At 41.2% G+C, this 14,832-nt stretch overlaps 1 protein-coding gene across 6 annotated transcripts in view; it reads left to right on the forward strand.

The window, feature by feature from the left end:
* LOC106567259 (calmodulin-binding transcription activator 1) overlaps window positions 1-14,832 on the forward strand; it is a 493,378-nt gene that overhangs the window by 13,502 nt on the left and 465,044 nt on the right. For all 6 annotated transcript variants that reach the window (XM_014136342.3, XM_014136343.3, XM_014136344.3 and 3 more), the window contains one exon: window positions 8,143-8,246. In XM_014136342.3, the coding sequence (XP_013991817.1) occupies window positions 8,143-8,246 (104 nt within the window). The remainder of the gene's footprint in view (window positions 1-8,142; window positions 8,247-14,832) is intronic.

The raw sequence follows: 14,832 nt of genomic DNA on the forward strand, positions 1-14,832 counted from the left end.
AAAATCAGACAAACATTGATTTGATTTGCAAAACAGGATCGTGGTTGTTTCTCATAATGATGCAATTCTGTAGGGTGGTGGAAACAAATATATTTCATAATATTCCCGATAGGTGTCTATTGAGGGCTAGTCTATTTATGTAATCTTACACACAATTAACTCTGTAGGCTTATTTGTTGGTAGATGAGCGTTCCTTAATCTGAGAGTATTAGCAACTAAAATCGTCAGTCGATACAGACCGGCAGGTATACATCGACAGATAAAGGCCTTACTCATCAGTTTGGCTTAGAAAGTCATCGGGGGTCATCTTAGATCTTAGACTCTTCTAGTTCAGTTTTCCATTGTTGTTCCAATTGGTGAGCTCTTTCTGTTATCAGCCATGCCTTCTGATATATCTTACATCATAGCCTTAAAAATGTGTTGACTTGATTAGACCTATAGAAGGCTGCCGACACAATGGTGCAGCATTAGACTGTGCCTTTAAGAGATACAGGCGTTTCTAAGCCAGGATAGCCCGGTATCTCAAATTGTTCTGTTAATTTTCACATAGAAACTTAATTGGGAGGATGGATGTTTGACATGCTTTTTATCTTTGTATCACAAACCGGTTTTGAGAAAATCATGATGAAAGTGGCCATTTTAGGCCTTTTTTAAAAGGCGTTATGTGTCTGCTGTATCATCTTGGTGTCATTATAGTCCTTATAGCAGGGCTATTCAACTATATTCTTACAGGGTTCAGATTAAAAAAGGGTTATTGCAAGGGGGCAGATTATTATTGAAAAGAACTGTATAAAAAAGCAACGTACACACCAATAAAACATTTTGTTTTTAATGAAATGTTCATGAAAGTAATTAGGAAAGAAGTGAAGGGTGTTCAACCAACGTCGAGGTGCAACCAACATTTTATATAATCATTGAAAAGGAAAAGGCACAATGCTCGCTCACCATTTTGGAAATTTTATTTAAACAACTATTAAATAATAATAATAAAAAAAAAATGGAACCTTTATTTAACTAGGCAAGTCAGTTAAGAACAAATTCTTATTTACAATGACGGCCTACCGGGGAACAGTGGGTTAACTGCCTTGTTCAGGGGCAGAACAACAGATTTTTACCTTGTCAGCTCAGGGATTCGATCCAGCAACCTTTTCTACCTGCCTCTTAAAAGTAATTAGGTCATTTTAAAATCATCTGAAAACTAAGCAGCTCAATAAATAACACAAAGATATGTCAAATCAGGTAATGCCAAAATTCGTCTGTAGAAAGTATGCTTTGAATGTGTTTTTTTTATCACACTCCCTTCTAACGAGTCCTTGTTAGCATCAGAGAGGAAAATAGACATACATGTTCCTGAGAGTCGTAGCTTTCAGGAATATGGTCATAATATTTTGTAGCTTAAACCGTTCAAACGCTAATTCATATGAAGAAAAAATTATCAACATGCCACATAGGCGCTATAAAGCCCCCCAAAAACGCTAGAAACCACACTATAGACCAGGGGTTCCCAAACCTTTTAACTCGGGGCTCCCTTCCAGCATTGTAGAACATCCCACGCCCCCCTACACGGGCCTGCACTCACCACGTCTATTTCTATGGGCACAAGCTCTGTTCATGTCACAAACAGTTCAGGTTTACAGCAACAACAAAAAACGTTAGCTGACATGGGCTAGTTGTTCTGGACATTTCTGACAATTTATAAATATCTCTCTAAGGTCTGCAATGACTGACATGACAAGAGGAACTGATGATGCACTACCCAATTTATAAATTGCACCTTGTCCATTCTACTATTACAACCTTCAAGAGTAAGTTGAAAGTCTGCCGACTCCACTCCCAACAGTTTGGGAACCACTGATATAGACAACCACAATAGTGCTTGTCATTTTGGCATTGAACGTCAGATTTTCACAGCGATTGTTTTGCTGAACTTTTATTAATGTGAGCATTCAAAATTCAAAAGGCACTCGCACATCTGAGCTATCTTTTTTGCAGGTACATGGTAACAGTTGAATAAGATGAGAAAATAGAAGGAACCCGCACACTGCTCTTAATAGTATCACTGCTCTTTAATAAGCTTATGCCGCGTAGAGTAGACCAGAAGGCTAAACTGAAAAACCTAACCTCTATCAAATAAAACGATGGCGGAGCCACAAAGGTACTTCTGTGCAAGGGTGTTTATTTACATAGTGAATCCGAAAGAAAAACAACAGTACTGCCACCAAAAGTATACATCCTGACAGCTTAAAACAATGCTGCCCCATCAACAGCTCAATCCAAAATGGTCGCCCCTTTGAACTGAAAGAGAGGCTCCTTTTGTAGGGGAAGCCCCTCCCATCAGAACATACTAAACACTTATTAATTAAAAAATGACCATCATCAAAGCCTACATTTTCCACTCAGCTAAACATCATGAATTATATGCATTGCACCTTTGCAATCCTTTTCTCATGATACAATATAACAATATAACACATTTACAAAATCCCATCACTACTGACATGGTCCATTCACATGAACGAGCCATTCGGGACAGGCACTACAAAGCCAGCCCGATTGCCGTAGCTCTGGTCCTTATCCCAGCATACCCGGAAGCTATTAAGCTTATTAAAAAGCAGTGACATTAATGTGAGCATTGCCAGAACAATCTGAGATACCTCAAATATTTTTGGGCTGTCCTGGTGTGGAATCGCTCATAGGCCTATGCTACTGTATTACCAGCACATTGATTAGCATGCAGGATGGTATATCAAAATGCAAAGCCTTCATCTAGCTTGTCTGATTCATTTCATTAGAAGCAGATAAATCCCAGATTTCCCAGGATGTCCCTTTCGATGTTCAGACGGAGAGGGAGACCACTATTTCAATATAATTTCATCTAATGAACATCTTGGCCTATCTGATAAACATCTAATTCCAGTCTCAGATTTCATTTATCCTTAAAGTAGATGAGAAATAAGAAATACACGTTTTATAAGGTGGTTAGGCCTAGGTCTAGAAGACAGTTTTAAAAACAGTCATATATTTTAAAAAGTATTCATTTGGAAAAGAACAGTCACATAGTTTGTTGTGTGGAATATTTTCTTTTACTCAATTATCGCCCCCTATTTTATTTATTTTAAGCAACAAGTGTTTTTTTTTTAACAACATCTCTATTTGGCAGATGTTCAATTTCTGCATAAACATCCTCAGAGGCAATTTGTCTCTGGTAATTTGTGGTTCAGATGTAGATTAATCACTGACTTTCAGATGTTTGTCAAAGGCTTATGTTGCGCGTCTGGCATCCAACCTATTCCCATGTGGAAGCAGGCTGGGGCTCTATCTATCACACCTACTATATATATGTGGATTCCCTTTCGTCTCACCGGCACAGTTGACAAACCTTTTATTAGTGAGCAAAACTCTGTTTGAACTAAAGCTTTCAAAGGAACCCCTTCTCCTCCTCCACAGCTGTGGAAAAGCCCAGTGGAGAAAATCAGAGGATGGCTGAAATAACATGGGAACAAATTGACAATGTGGGCTTAATAAATGGGAGAAAATATGCTTCAGTTTAGCATTTTAAAACAGGTTCTGTGGTTCGTTCTGTGTTCTCCGAACAGAGAGCCAGTCTGAGCCTAATAACAGGACGTGAGCTTGACAGTGTGAGAAGCGGAGAACATGGCCCTCCTACGGTGATCAAGAGGTAGACAGTGAACAAATCTGGAACGTAGAAGCCATATCTGAAACACAAGATTTGCTCTACTCTGAGCTTTTTAAACTTTACCCAATACGTTTTTTACTTAAGTTGCATGCATATTATATGCTACATCCTTATAACCAAATTGTACAAACAGTTAATAAAATAATAATGAATGGGACTGATGATGATATCTCCCCTCGATGATTTCATCTGAGGGTGTGAGGGATAGGCTGGCTAGGTTAGTGGGCTCTGTGTGTACTGTAGGGAGGAAGGTGAGAGATGGCCAAGGCTTGCCCTGGACACAACGGGTTAATATCTGAGTGTGGTTCGCTCTGCCTTGAAACATCACCTTTAATGCTGGAGCCTGGACTCAGTGGACAGTGAACATTCTGCAGGCAGAGTATGCAATGTATGCTGAAAGCCAATCCACAGTTAGAAAAAAGTTAGAAAATATAATTAGTCCAACAATAGCTAATTGGTCTAGTCTTAAAAAGCAAAACATTTAATAAGTCAATCATGTTTTGCCCTTTTCGTTATGTACTTCTCTTTTTGTTTTGTTAGATGTTTGTGTGTTATTTTTTACCTTATTGCCCATTTCCTTGTTGTTCCTAATTTGCCCATGTTTTCCCTCTCATTTCCCTCCCTGGTGCATGGTCATGGCTAGAAGGGATCCAACTTTTGTCAAATTAAAGTCAAAAGTAGATTTTTTTTGCATTTAAGCTAACCCTAACCCTTTTCCTAACCTTAACCTAATTCTTCTGAACTGCTATGTTAATTATCCTAACCTCTGCGTAAGTTCTCCTAACCTGCTACAAAAAGTCAAATCTGACTTTAATTTGACAAAATCTGGATCCTTTCTAGCCATGACCCTGGTACATCGCTGATCATTTAGCTCTATCCTGTTTGCCTCTGATGACAACAATAACACCACTTTGGTGGTACCTATAAGCAGATGCTGCATGGGCTTGTTAATTGGGCGAAGCGAATGATTACAGATACCTGTTCAGCTCAGCTCATCTAAAAATAGTTTACACACGCAGAATTACTAGGTACAGCTGGATGCAGCAAACAGCTAAGGAATCTATCTCTACTACCTGCTCCCTGTGGGAGCAACACTAAACATGGCTCTGATGTTTCTCTCCCTCCCTGATCAGGTGGCTGGAACAGCAGTTTGTTTGTACCATGTGAATGAATGGTGGGATTCTACAAGCTAGGGCTTACTAGACCTATATATTCTGTTCCCTTTCAATAGGTCTCTTGACATAGGCCTAGTGCACGACTGGAATGGAGGTTCTGTACTTAAAATCAGAAGTATTTGCCATGGGCTCTCTGTGCATGGGCTCACCAGAATTTATAGAATGTTAAGAATTCATCCATTAATAGCCCTGTAATACATTTAGCAAGAAAGAATGCAATGTTTTCAGCAGATGTGCCATGATGGGTCACCAGTGACTTTAGTCGGAGGATAACAATCAGAGAAAGATGCTATACCCCTGCTACTAAAGATGATTTCCACTGAAACGCTCTCAAAAGCAAGTGCGGTTGCTTTAATTAATACCAGATCAGAAAGGTTCTATTATAAGGGTCTATTATTATCCTTCTACTAAAAAGACACCTTAAAATTAGACAAATTAGATAGACATTCTTTCACATTTCTTTTACAAACAAATACACAACTACACTATATAATAAAGTATGTGGACACCTCTTCAAATGAGTGGATTTGTCAATTTCAGTCACACCCGTTACTGACAGGTGTATAAAATCGAGAGAGAAAAAAAAGCACACAGCCATGCAATCTCCATAGACAAACATTGGCAGTAGAATGGCCTTACTGAAGAGCTCAGTGACTTTCAACGTGGCACCATCATAGGATGCCACCTTTCCAACAAGTCAGTTTGTCAAATTTCTGCCCTGAGAGAGCTGCCCGGGTCAACTGTAAGCGCTGTTATTGTGAAGTGGAAACGTCTAGGAGCAACAACGGCTCAGCCACACAAGCTCACAGAACGGGACTGCCGAGTAAGTAGTGCGTAAAAACTGTCTGTCCTCAGTTGGATCACTCACTACCGAGTCCTAAACTGCCTTTGAAAGCAACGTCAGCACAAGAACTGTTCGTCGGGAGCTTCATGAAATGGGTTTCCATGCCGAGCAGCCGCACACAAGCCTAAGTTCACCATGAGCAATGCCAAGCTTCAGCTGTAGTGGTGTAAAGCTCGCCACCATTGGACTTAGGAACAGTGGAAACGCGTTCTCTGGAGTGATGACTCACGCTTCACCATCTGGCAGTCCGACGGACGAATCTGGGTTTGGCGGATGCCAAGAGAATGTTTGGTGGGGGAGGAATAATGGTCTGGGGCTGTTTTTCATGGTTCAGGCTAGGCCCCTTAGTTCCAGTGAAGGGAAATCTTAATGCTACACCATACAATGACATTCTAGACGATTCTGTGCTTCCAACTTTGTGGCAACAGTTTGGGAAAGGCCTTTTGCTGTTTCAGCATGACAGGGCCCCAAGGGCACAAAGCGATCAGTGTGGAAGAACTTGACTGGCCTGCACAGAGCCATGACCTCAACCCCATCAAACGCCTTTGGGTTGAATTGGAACACTGACTGCGAGCCAGGCCTAATCGCCCAACATCAGTGCACGACCTCAATAATGCTCCTGTGGCTGAATGGAAGCCAGTCCCCACAGCAACATTCCAACATCTAGTGGAAAGCCTTCCAAGAAGAGTGGGAGCTGTTATAGCAGCAAAGGGGGGACCAACTCCATATTAATGGCCATGATTTTGGAATGAGATGTTTGACGAGTAAGTGTCCACATACGTTTAGTCATGTAGTGTATAATGGTAATTGGAAATAGTATAATGCATGATAATGCACATTATCACACTCACCAGTAAAATAATCAAATTCAGCGGGAAACAATGCAATTTTTATAGCAGATTTGTCTTGATGGGTGACTTTAGTAGGAGATTGTAAAGCTGTGAAAGAAAATTATTCTTTAGGCCCATAGCCAAAATGTAGTCCTATAAAACATAACACTGTCTACAATGGATCATGTTCGTTTTGTTTGTAACACATCATTATTCAGTGTGAATTTCTCTCCTAACAAATAATTATTCAGAAAACTTGATTTACATAGTAGCCAAGGTTAGTGCGTTGTACAGTACAGTAGCATTGCTTCCATTCTTTGAAAGGCCGTCTGCTTGTAGGATGTCATGCCATTATGACTGGCAGACAGTAACTCCTCTCTCTGTTTAAACCCACTCCTAATGATAAGCTGTTGGTTGGGAATGAGCTATGCTAATTTAGGATGTAAATTGCAAAAGCTATGGATGCATACATTTTCTCGTAGCCGTGTGTTGCTTACAATTTATTTTATTTTAATTTCCTTGTAATATTCATCCCAAACACGTATTAGTTTTGCCCATAATACCATAATACCATACATTCACAGTGGTCTCCAGACAAATAGCATTTGCAAACACCTAAGTGTTGGATGAAATGCCATCTGTGTATTTGAATAGCAGGAATGAGGAAGCAATATAATTTGAATGAACAATAGGACCTTGAATAGCATGGGCCTAATGCATGATTGTATCTAAGTATGTCTACTCTGCACTGAATTTGCTACATTATCCATGTGATATGATTGTGAAATGTAACATGTAGTGTAACCAGGTAAAGCAATGGGCTTTACATGGTTACTTTCTTTGAATAATTCACATAATTATGGTATTCAAGGCATGAAGGCCTACAGCTTCTCACATCATAGACAGAGTAGTGTGATTGGGCGTTTACATTTTGTGCATTAGGCCCCATGGTTCTCTTTGTGGATATGGAAATATTGATGTCAAATGTAAAGTTATGGGAGACGGACATATAATCGACAGATAATAACAAGTTGTGTGTAATTGAAGCTGATTCCCAGATAGGCTACCTCTACAGACAGTGTTGTTGTAATTTAGAAAGTCTGCTTCAGAACAATGAGGGTGAATGACAGTGATTTGACTGTGCTGCCATGCCCTTTGAAACTGTGGAGAGAGTAAGATGAGGCAGGGATCAGGCCAGGGAAGCATTTGATATACAACCCAGCTGTAATTGCACTACAGAACAAGTTGTATTTCCTTTTTTTCTCATCCGCTGGCATTTGGGCCTGTGTGAGAGTGTTGTACCACTTTAGCTTGCAGTTTGAATCACTGAAACAGAGGACAGTGTTGTTCTAGGCATACTTGCCATTGTGTTCTTTTTAGGATAACAGAAATGGGCTTTGCCTTTGTCCAAAGATGGATTGTTGTTGTACTGTTGTGATATTACCTGGTGAGGTGGGTTGTACCATAACGGCACCACCGTTGTCTTCTGAAACTGGGCCAATTCAACACGGTCTCTGACAAAGTTCTGATTCCTCAGGTCTCACAAGGAGCAAAAGGAGCACGCATGCACTTACACACATCTTTCTCTTTTTGCAGATGAACATGGACATTTGAAAATATACCTGCCCAAAAAGCTGCTTGAATGTCTACCAAAATGCTCGTCGCTGCCAAAGGAGAGACACAGGTGGAACACCAATGAGGTATGGGCCCTTCTTCTCCTCGCGGTTATCTTTGCAAATGTTTTTGATACAATGTAAAAACACATTATGTTAATTCTTAAGGGTAGGTAGCATAAATGTAACCACATGAAAAATTACAGCAAATGTGTCTATTTCTCGTGTTATTACATCAAACCTATCAGAATTTTTAATTTAATTTTTTTTTAATTTCACCTTTATTTAACCAGGTAGGCTAGTTGAGAACAAGTTCTCATTTGCAACTGCGACCTAGCCAAGATAAAGCATAGCAATTCGACACACAACAACACAGAGTTACACATGGAATAAGCAAAACATACAGTCAATAATACAGTAGAACAAAAGAAAACAAAAAGTCTACATACAGTGAGTGCAAAAGAGGTAAGTTAAGGTAATAAATAGGCCATGGTGGCGAAGTAATTACAATATAGCAATTAAACACTGGAATGGTAGATGTGCAGAAGATGAATGTGCAAGTAGAGATACTGGGGTGCAAAGGAGCAAGATAAATAAATAAATACAGTATGGGGATGAGGTAGGTAGATAGATGGGCTGTTTACAGATGGGCTATATACAGGTGCAGTGATCTGTGAACTGCTCTGACAGCTGGTGCTTAAAGCTAGTGAGGGAGATATGAGTCTCCAGCTTCAGAGATTTTTGCAGTTCGTTCCAGTCATTGACAGCAGAGAACTGGAAGGAAAGACGACCAAAGGAGGAATTGGCTTTGGGGGTGACCAGTGAGATATACCTGCTGGAGCGCTTGCTACGAGTGGGTGCTGCTATGGTGACCAGTGAGCTGAGATAAGGCGGGGCTTTACCTAGCAGAGTATTGTAGATAACCTGTAGCCAGTGGGTTTGGCGATGAGTATGAAGCGAGGGCCAACCAACGAGAGCGTTCAGGTCGCAATGGTGGGTAGTGTATGGGGCTTTGGTGACAAAACGGATGGCACTGTGATAGACTGCATCCAGTTTGTTGAGTAGAGTGTTGGAGGCTATTTTATAGATGACATCACCGAAGTCGAGGATTGGTAGGATGGTCAGTTTTACGAGGGTATGTTTGGCAGCATGAGAATCCCGAAGTCATGCCGGAAATTGTTTTTGCGGCATGTGACATAATATGGAGGACCCGGCAAGCATGCCAGAACATACAAACCCTACCGTTACGCTTGTTTACACTGAGCTGCACTGGGGTCGGAAAGCAATCTTGGTTACATTAAGACACTGTGGAGCCGGCATGAGATATAGGTTAGAAAACGTACCTCACTGCAAGGATGGGATATGCCACTACTCCAAATTGTACCTTTGTCCACACTAAGGATGTGACAAATGGACAAATGTTCTTAACATTTAAACAGCAATTTTGTTTTGCAGTTTTCCATTAAAACGATAAGAAACATTTTCCACATGAATTCATAATGCAGCTGTGCTGCTGCCTGCAACAGTTCGGGTCTCACGGTGCGTCCCTTTCAGATGGTTAGCATTGCACCTGTACTACCGTTACTGTATCTCAATTCCACCTCGCAAAGTTTGCATTTCCTTCTCATTTAACTGTTTAAAGTATTGCCATACAGGACTTTGCTGCTGTCGCTTGCCTTTCTCTGACATTTTTCCAACTTTTAATGACGACGATGTAGTGGTGGAGAGTTGATTCCAAAATAATTTATTCCTCGACTCTAGCACATGGACTCCCGGTGTTGACTCCCGTTTCTGAGTGTCAAGATTCGATTCTGCAAGGAATCGACACCTAAGATTCAGTATTTTTGGAATTGAGAAGACTGATTAGTTGGCGTACTTCCGAGACACTTGCGTCTTTCATAGCGAGTTAGCGAGGAACAGAGAGAGAGGGTATGGGCACAGTATAGGCAAGTCGGCCACCAGGCATACAGTCAGAAATGTGTACTAGGCCTATTAAAAAGCAATCAAAAGCTGTATCTCGCAATGGAATGGTGTATCTCGTAATTTCTTGGCTTGCAATGTCTCGCAACTTCAGTAAAGGAGGGCCTATCATCAATGAATAGGCTAGGATGTTCTACATGCTACAGATCGAAGACTGAACAAACTCACATCATTAGATAAGAGAAAGAGCAGGGTGTAATCATTAGTCCAAACAGTTCCGTTTTGCAACTAAAACAAGAGTTTTTATTGGACAAATTCAGTTAAGTCCCTTCCTGTTTCATTGCATTTGCTTCCATTTAAGAAATGTTTTGTAACAGAATCGGCGTATTGAATACACCCTAAGTGACACAACGGAAGGAGAGAAAGGAGTGGGCAGGCAGAAAAAGCCTGGTGTGCATATGTCTTGCAAATTCACCAAAGTAGCCTAAAGTTTGTCTCTTCCTCTCTGGTTTTATTTAAATAAACAACTTTCCCCAGGCCTTTATAGCCTGTCGACTAGTTAGGCTATAACACAGAAAATAATATGTTTTGTGATAACTGCACTGTGATTAACATTTTGTGGGGGAAAAAAAAATTTGTTTAGGGATTTTTCTTAACATTAAGGATCCCAATTTCGTTTAAACAGTTTAACGTTTAAAGTTCACAAACCTAATCCACACTGCTCCATCAAGAAGATTGTAATGCTACTAGTTTTCCTGGAAAACTGCCCTTTTCGTCCTCATGCTATCTAGCAGTAGTCACAGCAGCTGTTATGGAATGGCACGTCACGTTGAACAAAAAATAAGCTGATTGGCTGACACTGACATTCCAAAATGGCTGTGTTGGCTACTGCAACTAGTATGAGGGTGAAAAGTTCAGTTTTCTGGAAAAACGAGCAGTATTTCAATCTTCTCGATGTATCAGTGTGGATAAAGATAAAAGTTGGAGTACAGTGGCACATCCCATCCTTGCATTGAGGTATGTTTTCCGACCCATATCACGTGCCGACTCCATGGTGTCTTAATGTAACCATGATTGTGTTCCGACCCCAGTGCAGCTCATTGTAAACAAGCGTAATGGTAGGGTCAGTATCTTCTGGCAAGCCAGCCTATTCCATATAATGTAAACTCCAACAAAAATAACTTCAAATGTACAACTTCAAATTAAACCAAATCGTTTGCACTCATGACTACTGTTTATTTATTTTTATTTCGATCTTGTCTAATCGCTGCAACTCCCCAACAAGCTCGGAAGAGGCGAAAGTCAAGTCATGCGTCCTCTGAAACATGACCCGCCGAACCGCGCTTCTTAACACCAGCCTGCTTACCGGAAGCCAATGTGTCGGAGGAAACACCGTTCAACTGACGACCGAAGTCAGCCTGCAGGCACCCGGCCCGCCACAAGGAGTCACTAGAGCGCGATGAACCAAGTAAAGACCCCCTGGCCAAACCCTCCCCTAACCTGGACGACGCTGGGCCAATTGTGCACCGCCCTATGGGACTCCCGGTCACGGCCAGATGTGACACAGCCTGGGATCGAACCCGGGTCTGTAGTGACGCCTCAAGCACCGCCTCAATGCAGTCCTTAGACCGCTGCGCCACTCAGGAGGCCCATTGCTACTGGTTTTAATTAAAAGAATGTGCCAACTTAAAAGCAAAAATTGATGAATTTACTGTTTCAAATCATCTTGCAAGGTTGCTAGCCAACTAGCCTGCGAGTGTTAGCCCTACTAGCCTGCTAACGTTAGACCTACCAGCCTGTTAACTTTCCATGACTGCATGAGTTGCTATCAACACCTAGTTTACAGCTACATAAAGTAATCCAAAGTTTTCGAAATATGACACCATCTAACCAGTTATCAAATAACGTTACCGGCATATGCAGTTATCTTAGCCAGCAAGCAAGCCGGCTAGCTAAAGTTAGCTAGCTAGTCTAGCTAGCAGGCTAAAATAACTAACTAGCCTTGCTAGCCAACCACCACGGTTGACATAGCTAAGTAGTAAGCCAGAGAACAACACCAACTAGTCTACCAAAGGCAGGAATCCACAGAACACAAAATAAGCCAGCAGATATAAAGTACAGAGAGTGGAGACTTAACGATTGACGGCTGAGTTAGCTACCAAAGAAAAGCCAAGAAGGCACTTCAGAGGGAGAGGCCGTTTCACCAGCCGAGGGAGAGTCAGCTAATCCAATAGCGAGCTTGCTAACATGGAGTAGATTCTCCATATGACGTTGAGAAATAGTCATTGTGGGTAGTTTAGAAGATATCCGGAAATAAGTTAATAAATATATAAAAACCCCAAAACATAACTATGTTTGTAGTTATAGGTAACCAGATTGTGACTACAAGTGTTTGACCACACTATGTTGTTACTTTGGTGAGTAAAAACTCATGCTTCCATTGTTAAATCTATTTTGTTTATGCTGACAAAGTACATATTATCTCAAAATGGTCTATCTAAATTGTCTTATGTGTAGAATCACATGCTTATATTTATTTAGGTTCCAACATCAACACCGCTTTTGCAGCTGATAGAATTATATTCACTACATTTTCAACTTGATTTGTTCCTGTTGCTTAGCTTCCCATTTCCAGTTTTTTTGTTTGGCCCTCCAGTCTAGCGGCCAATAGTAAGACATAGAGGAAAAATGTATGATAAAAAATGTAGCATGTCACAGAACACAAACATTTTAACAGTTAAGCTTGTGATTTTCATAATGTACATGCCCAGAGCCCTGTATTCCTAAAGCACATTAGCATTCATTTTGAAGCCACTGTAAAATATTAATTGTCTTAATTTGTCTAGAGGCTCTGTACTGTTTGGCTGCTGTAGAAAGGAATATGGAGAGCATGATGTTCTCGGCAGATCCTAATTGAAGGTTTCTTCTGCATTGTGAGCACAGTGTCATTGAGCTCCTTAAAAATAGTATGATCTTTGAACGTACCATGATGCTCACTGGCTGAATAAAGCACTCAACCTACGCACATAAGAACCTGCAACAGTCTATTTCCACGTACATGGCCAAAAGTATGCTCCTCGAACATTTCATTCCAAAATCATGGACATTAATATGGAATTGGTCCCCCCTTTGCTGCTATAACAGCCTCCACTCTTCTGCAAAGCTTTCCACTAGATGTTGGAACATTGCTGTGGGGACTTCATTCAGCCACAAGAGCATTAGTGGTAGGTCGGGCACTGATGTTGGGTGATTAGGCCTGGCTCGCAGTCGGCGTTCCAATTCATCCCAAAGGTGTTCGATGGGGTTGCGGTCAGGGCTTTGTGCAGGCCAGTCAAGCTCTTCCACACCAATCTCGACAAACTGTATGGACCTCGCATTTTGCATTGGGGCATTGTCATGTTGAGACAGGAAAGGCCTTCCCCAAACTGTTGCCACAAAGTTGGAAGCACAGAATCGTCTAGAATGACATTGAATGCTGTAGCATTAAGATTTCCCTTCACTGGAACTAAAGGGCCTAGCCCGAACCATGAGAAACAGCCCCAGACTATTATTCCTCCTCCACCAAACTTTACAGTTGGCACTATGCATTGGGGCAGGTAGTGTTCTCCTGGCATCCGCCAAACCCAGATTTGTACGTCGTACTGCCAGATGGTAAAGCATGATTCATCACTCCAGAGAACGTGTTTCCACTTTTCCGGAGTCCAATGGAGGCGAGCTTTACACCACTACAGCCGATGCTTGGCATTGCACATGGTGATCTTAGGCTTGTGTGCGGCTCCTCGGCCATGGAAACCCATTTCATGAAGCTCCCGACGAACAGTTATTGTGCTGACGTTGCTTCCAAATGCAGTTTGGAACTCAGTAGTGAGTGCTGAAACTGAGGACAGATGATTTTTATGCGCTTCAGCACTTGGCAGGCCCGTTCTGTGAGCTTGTGTGGCCTACCACTTTGTGGCTGAGCCGTTGTTGCTCCTAGACATTTCTACTTCACAATAACAACACTCACAGTTGACCTGGGCAGAAATTTGAATTGTTGGAAAGGTGGCATCCTATGACGGTGCCACGTTGAAAGTCACTGAACTCTTCAGTACGGGCCATTCTACTGTCAGTGTTTGTCTATGGAGATTGCATGGCTGTGTGCTTGATTTTATACACCTGTCAGCAACGGGTGTGGCTGAAATAACCGAATCCACTAATTTGAAGGTGTCCACATACTTTTGTAGTGTAGTGTATCCATGTAGTGTATGTATCCGTGGAATAAGAGCTGGATCAAATTGGATGTGTCTTATCGCTTTGCTTATGTTTAATTTTACACTTTCCATTCTTAATTAAAGGAATCCCTGTATAGCCTAAACCATAAATGTAACCGTCGATCACACGAGTTCCTGTTCAGTAGGGCTGCATATTCCACAACGTATTCATCCAGCATTATGTAGAACTCATAATTTCAACATAACAAAGTATTTAACATAGGCTGCATAAGAGCCTGGAGGTGTTTCACATTTCATATATTGTATCATACCAATAAGAAAAGATAACAATTCGTTTAGCTTTCTGTCGCAGAAAATGAAAGTGCAAAATGTTATTATTTGTATGCCGTGTGAAAATGAATCACAGAAGCCATTTGTCCTTGACCTATAGGCCAGCCATTTTACATTATTTCATTTATTTCCAGTGCAGCCACTTTAAAATGTTATGCAAGTGAGACAGTGTATTGCTTGATCTTCACATTTTATTTGTCATGATCTGTTTT

Source organism: Salmo salar, chromosome 13 (assembly GCF_965601325.2).
Source record: "Salmo salar chromosome 13, fSalSal1, whole genome shotgun sequence".
NCBI lineage: Eukaryota > Metazoa > Chordata > Actinopteri > Salmoniformes > Salmonidae > Salmo > Salmo salar.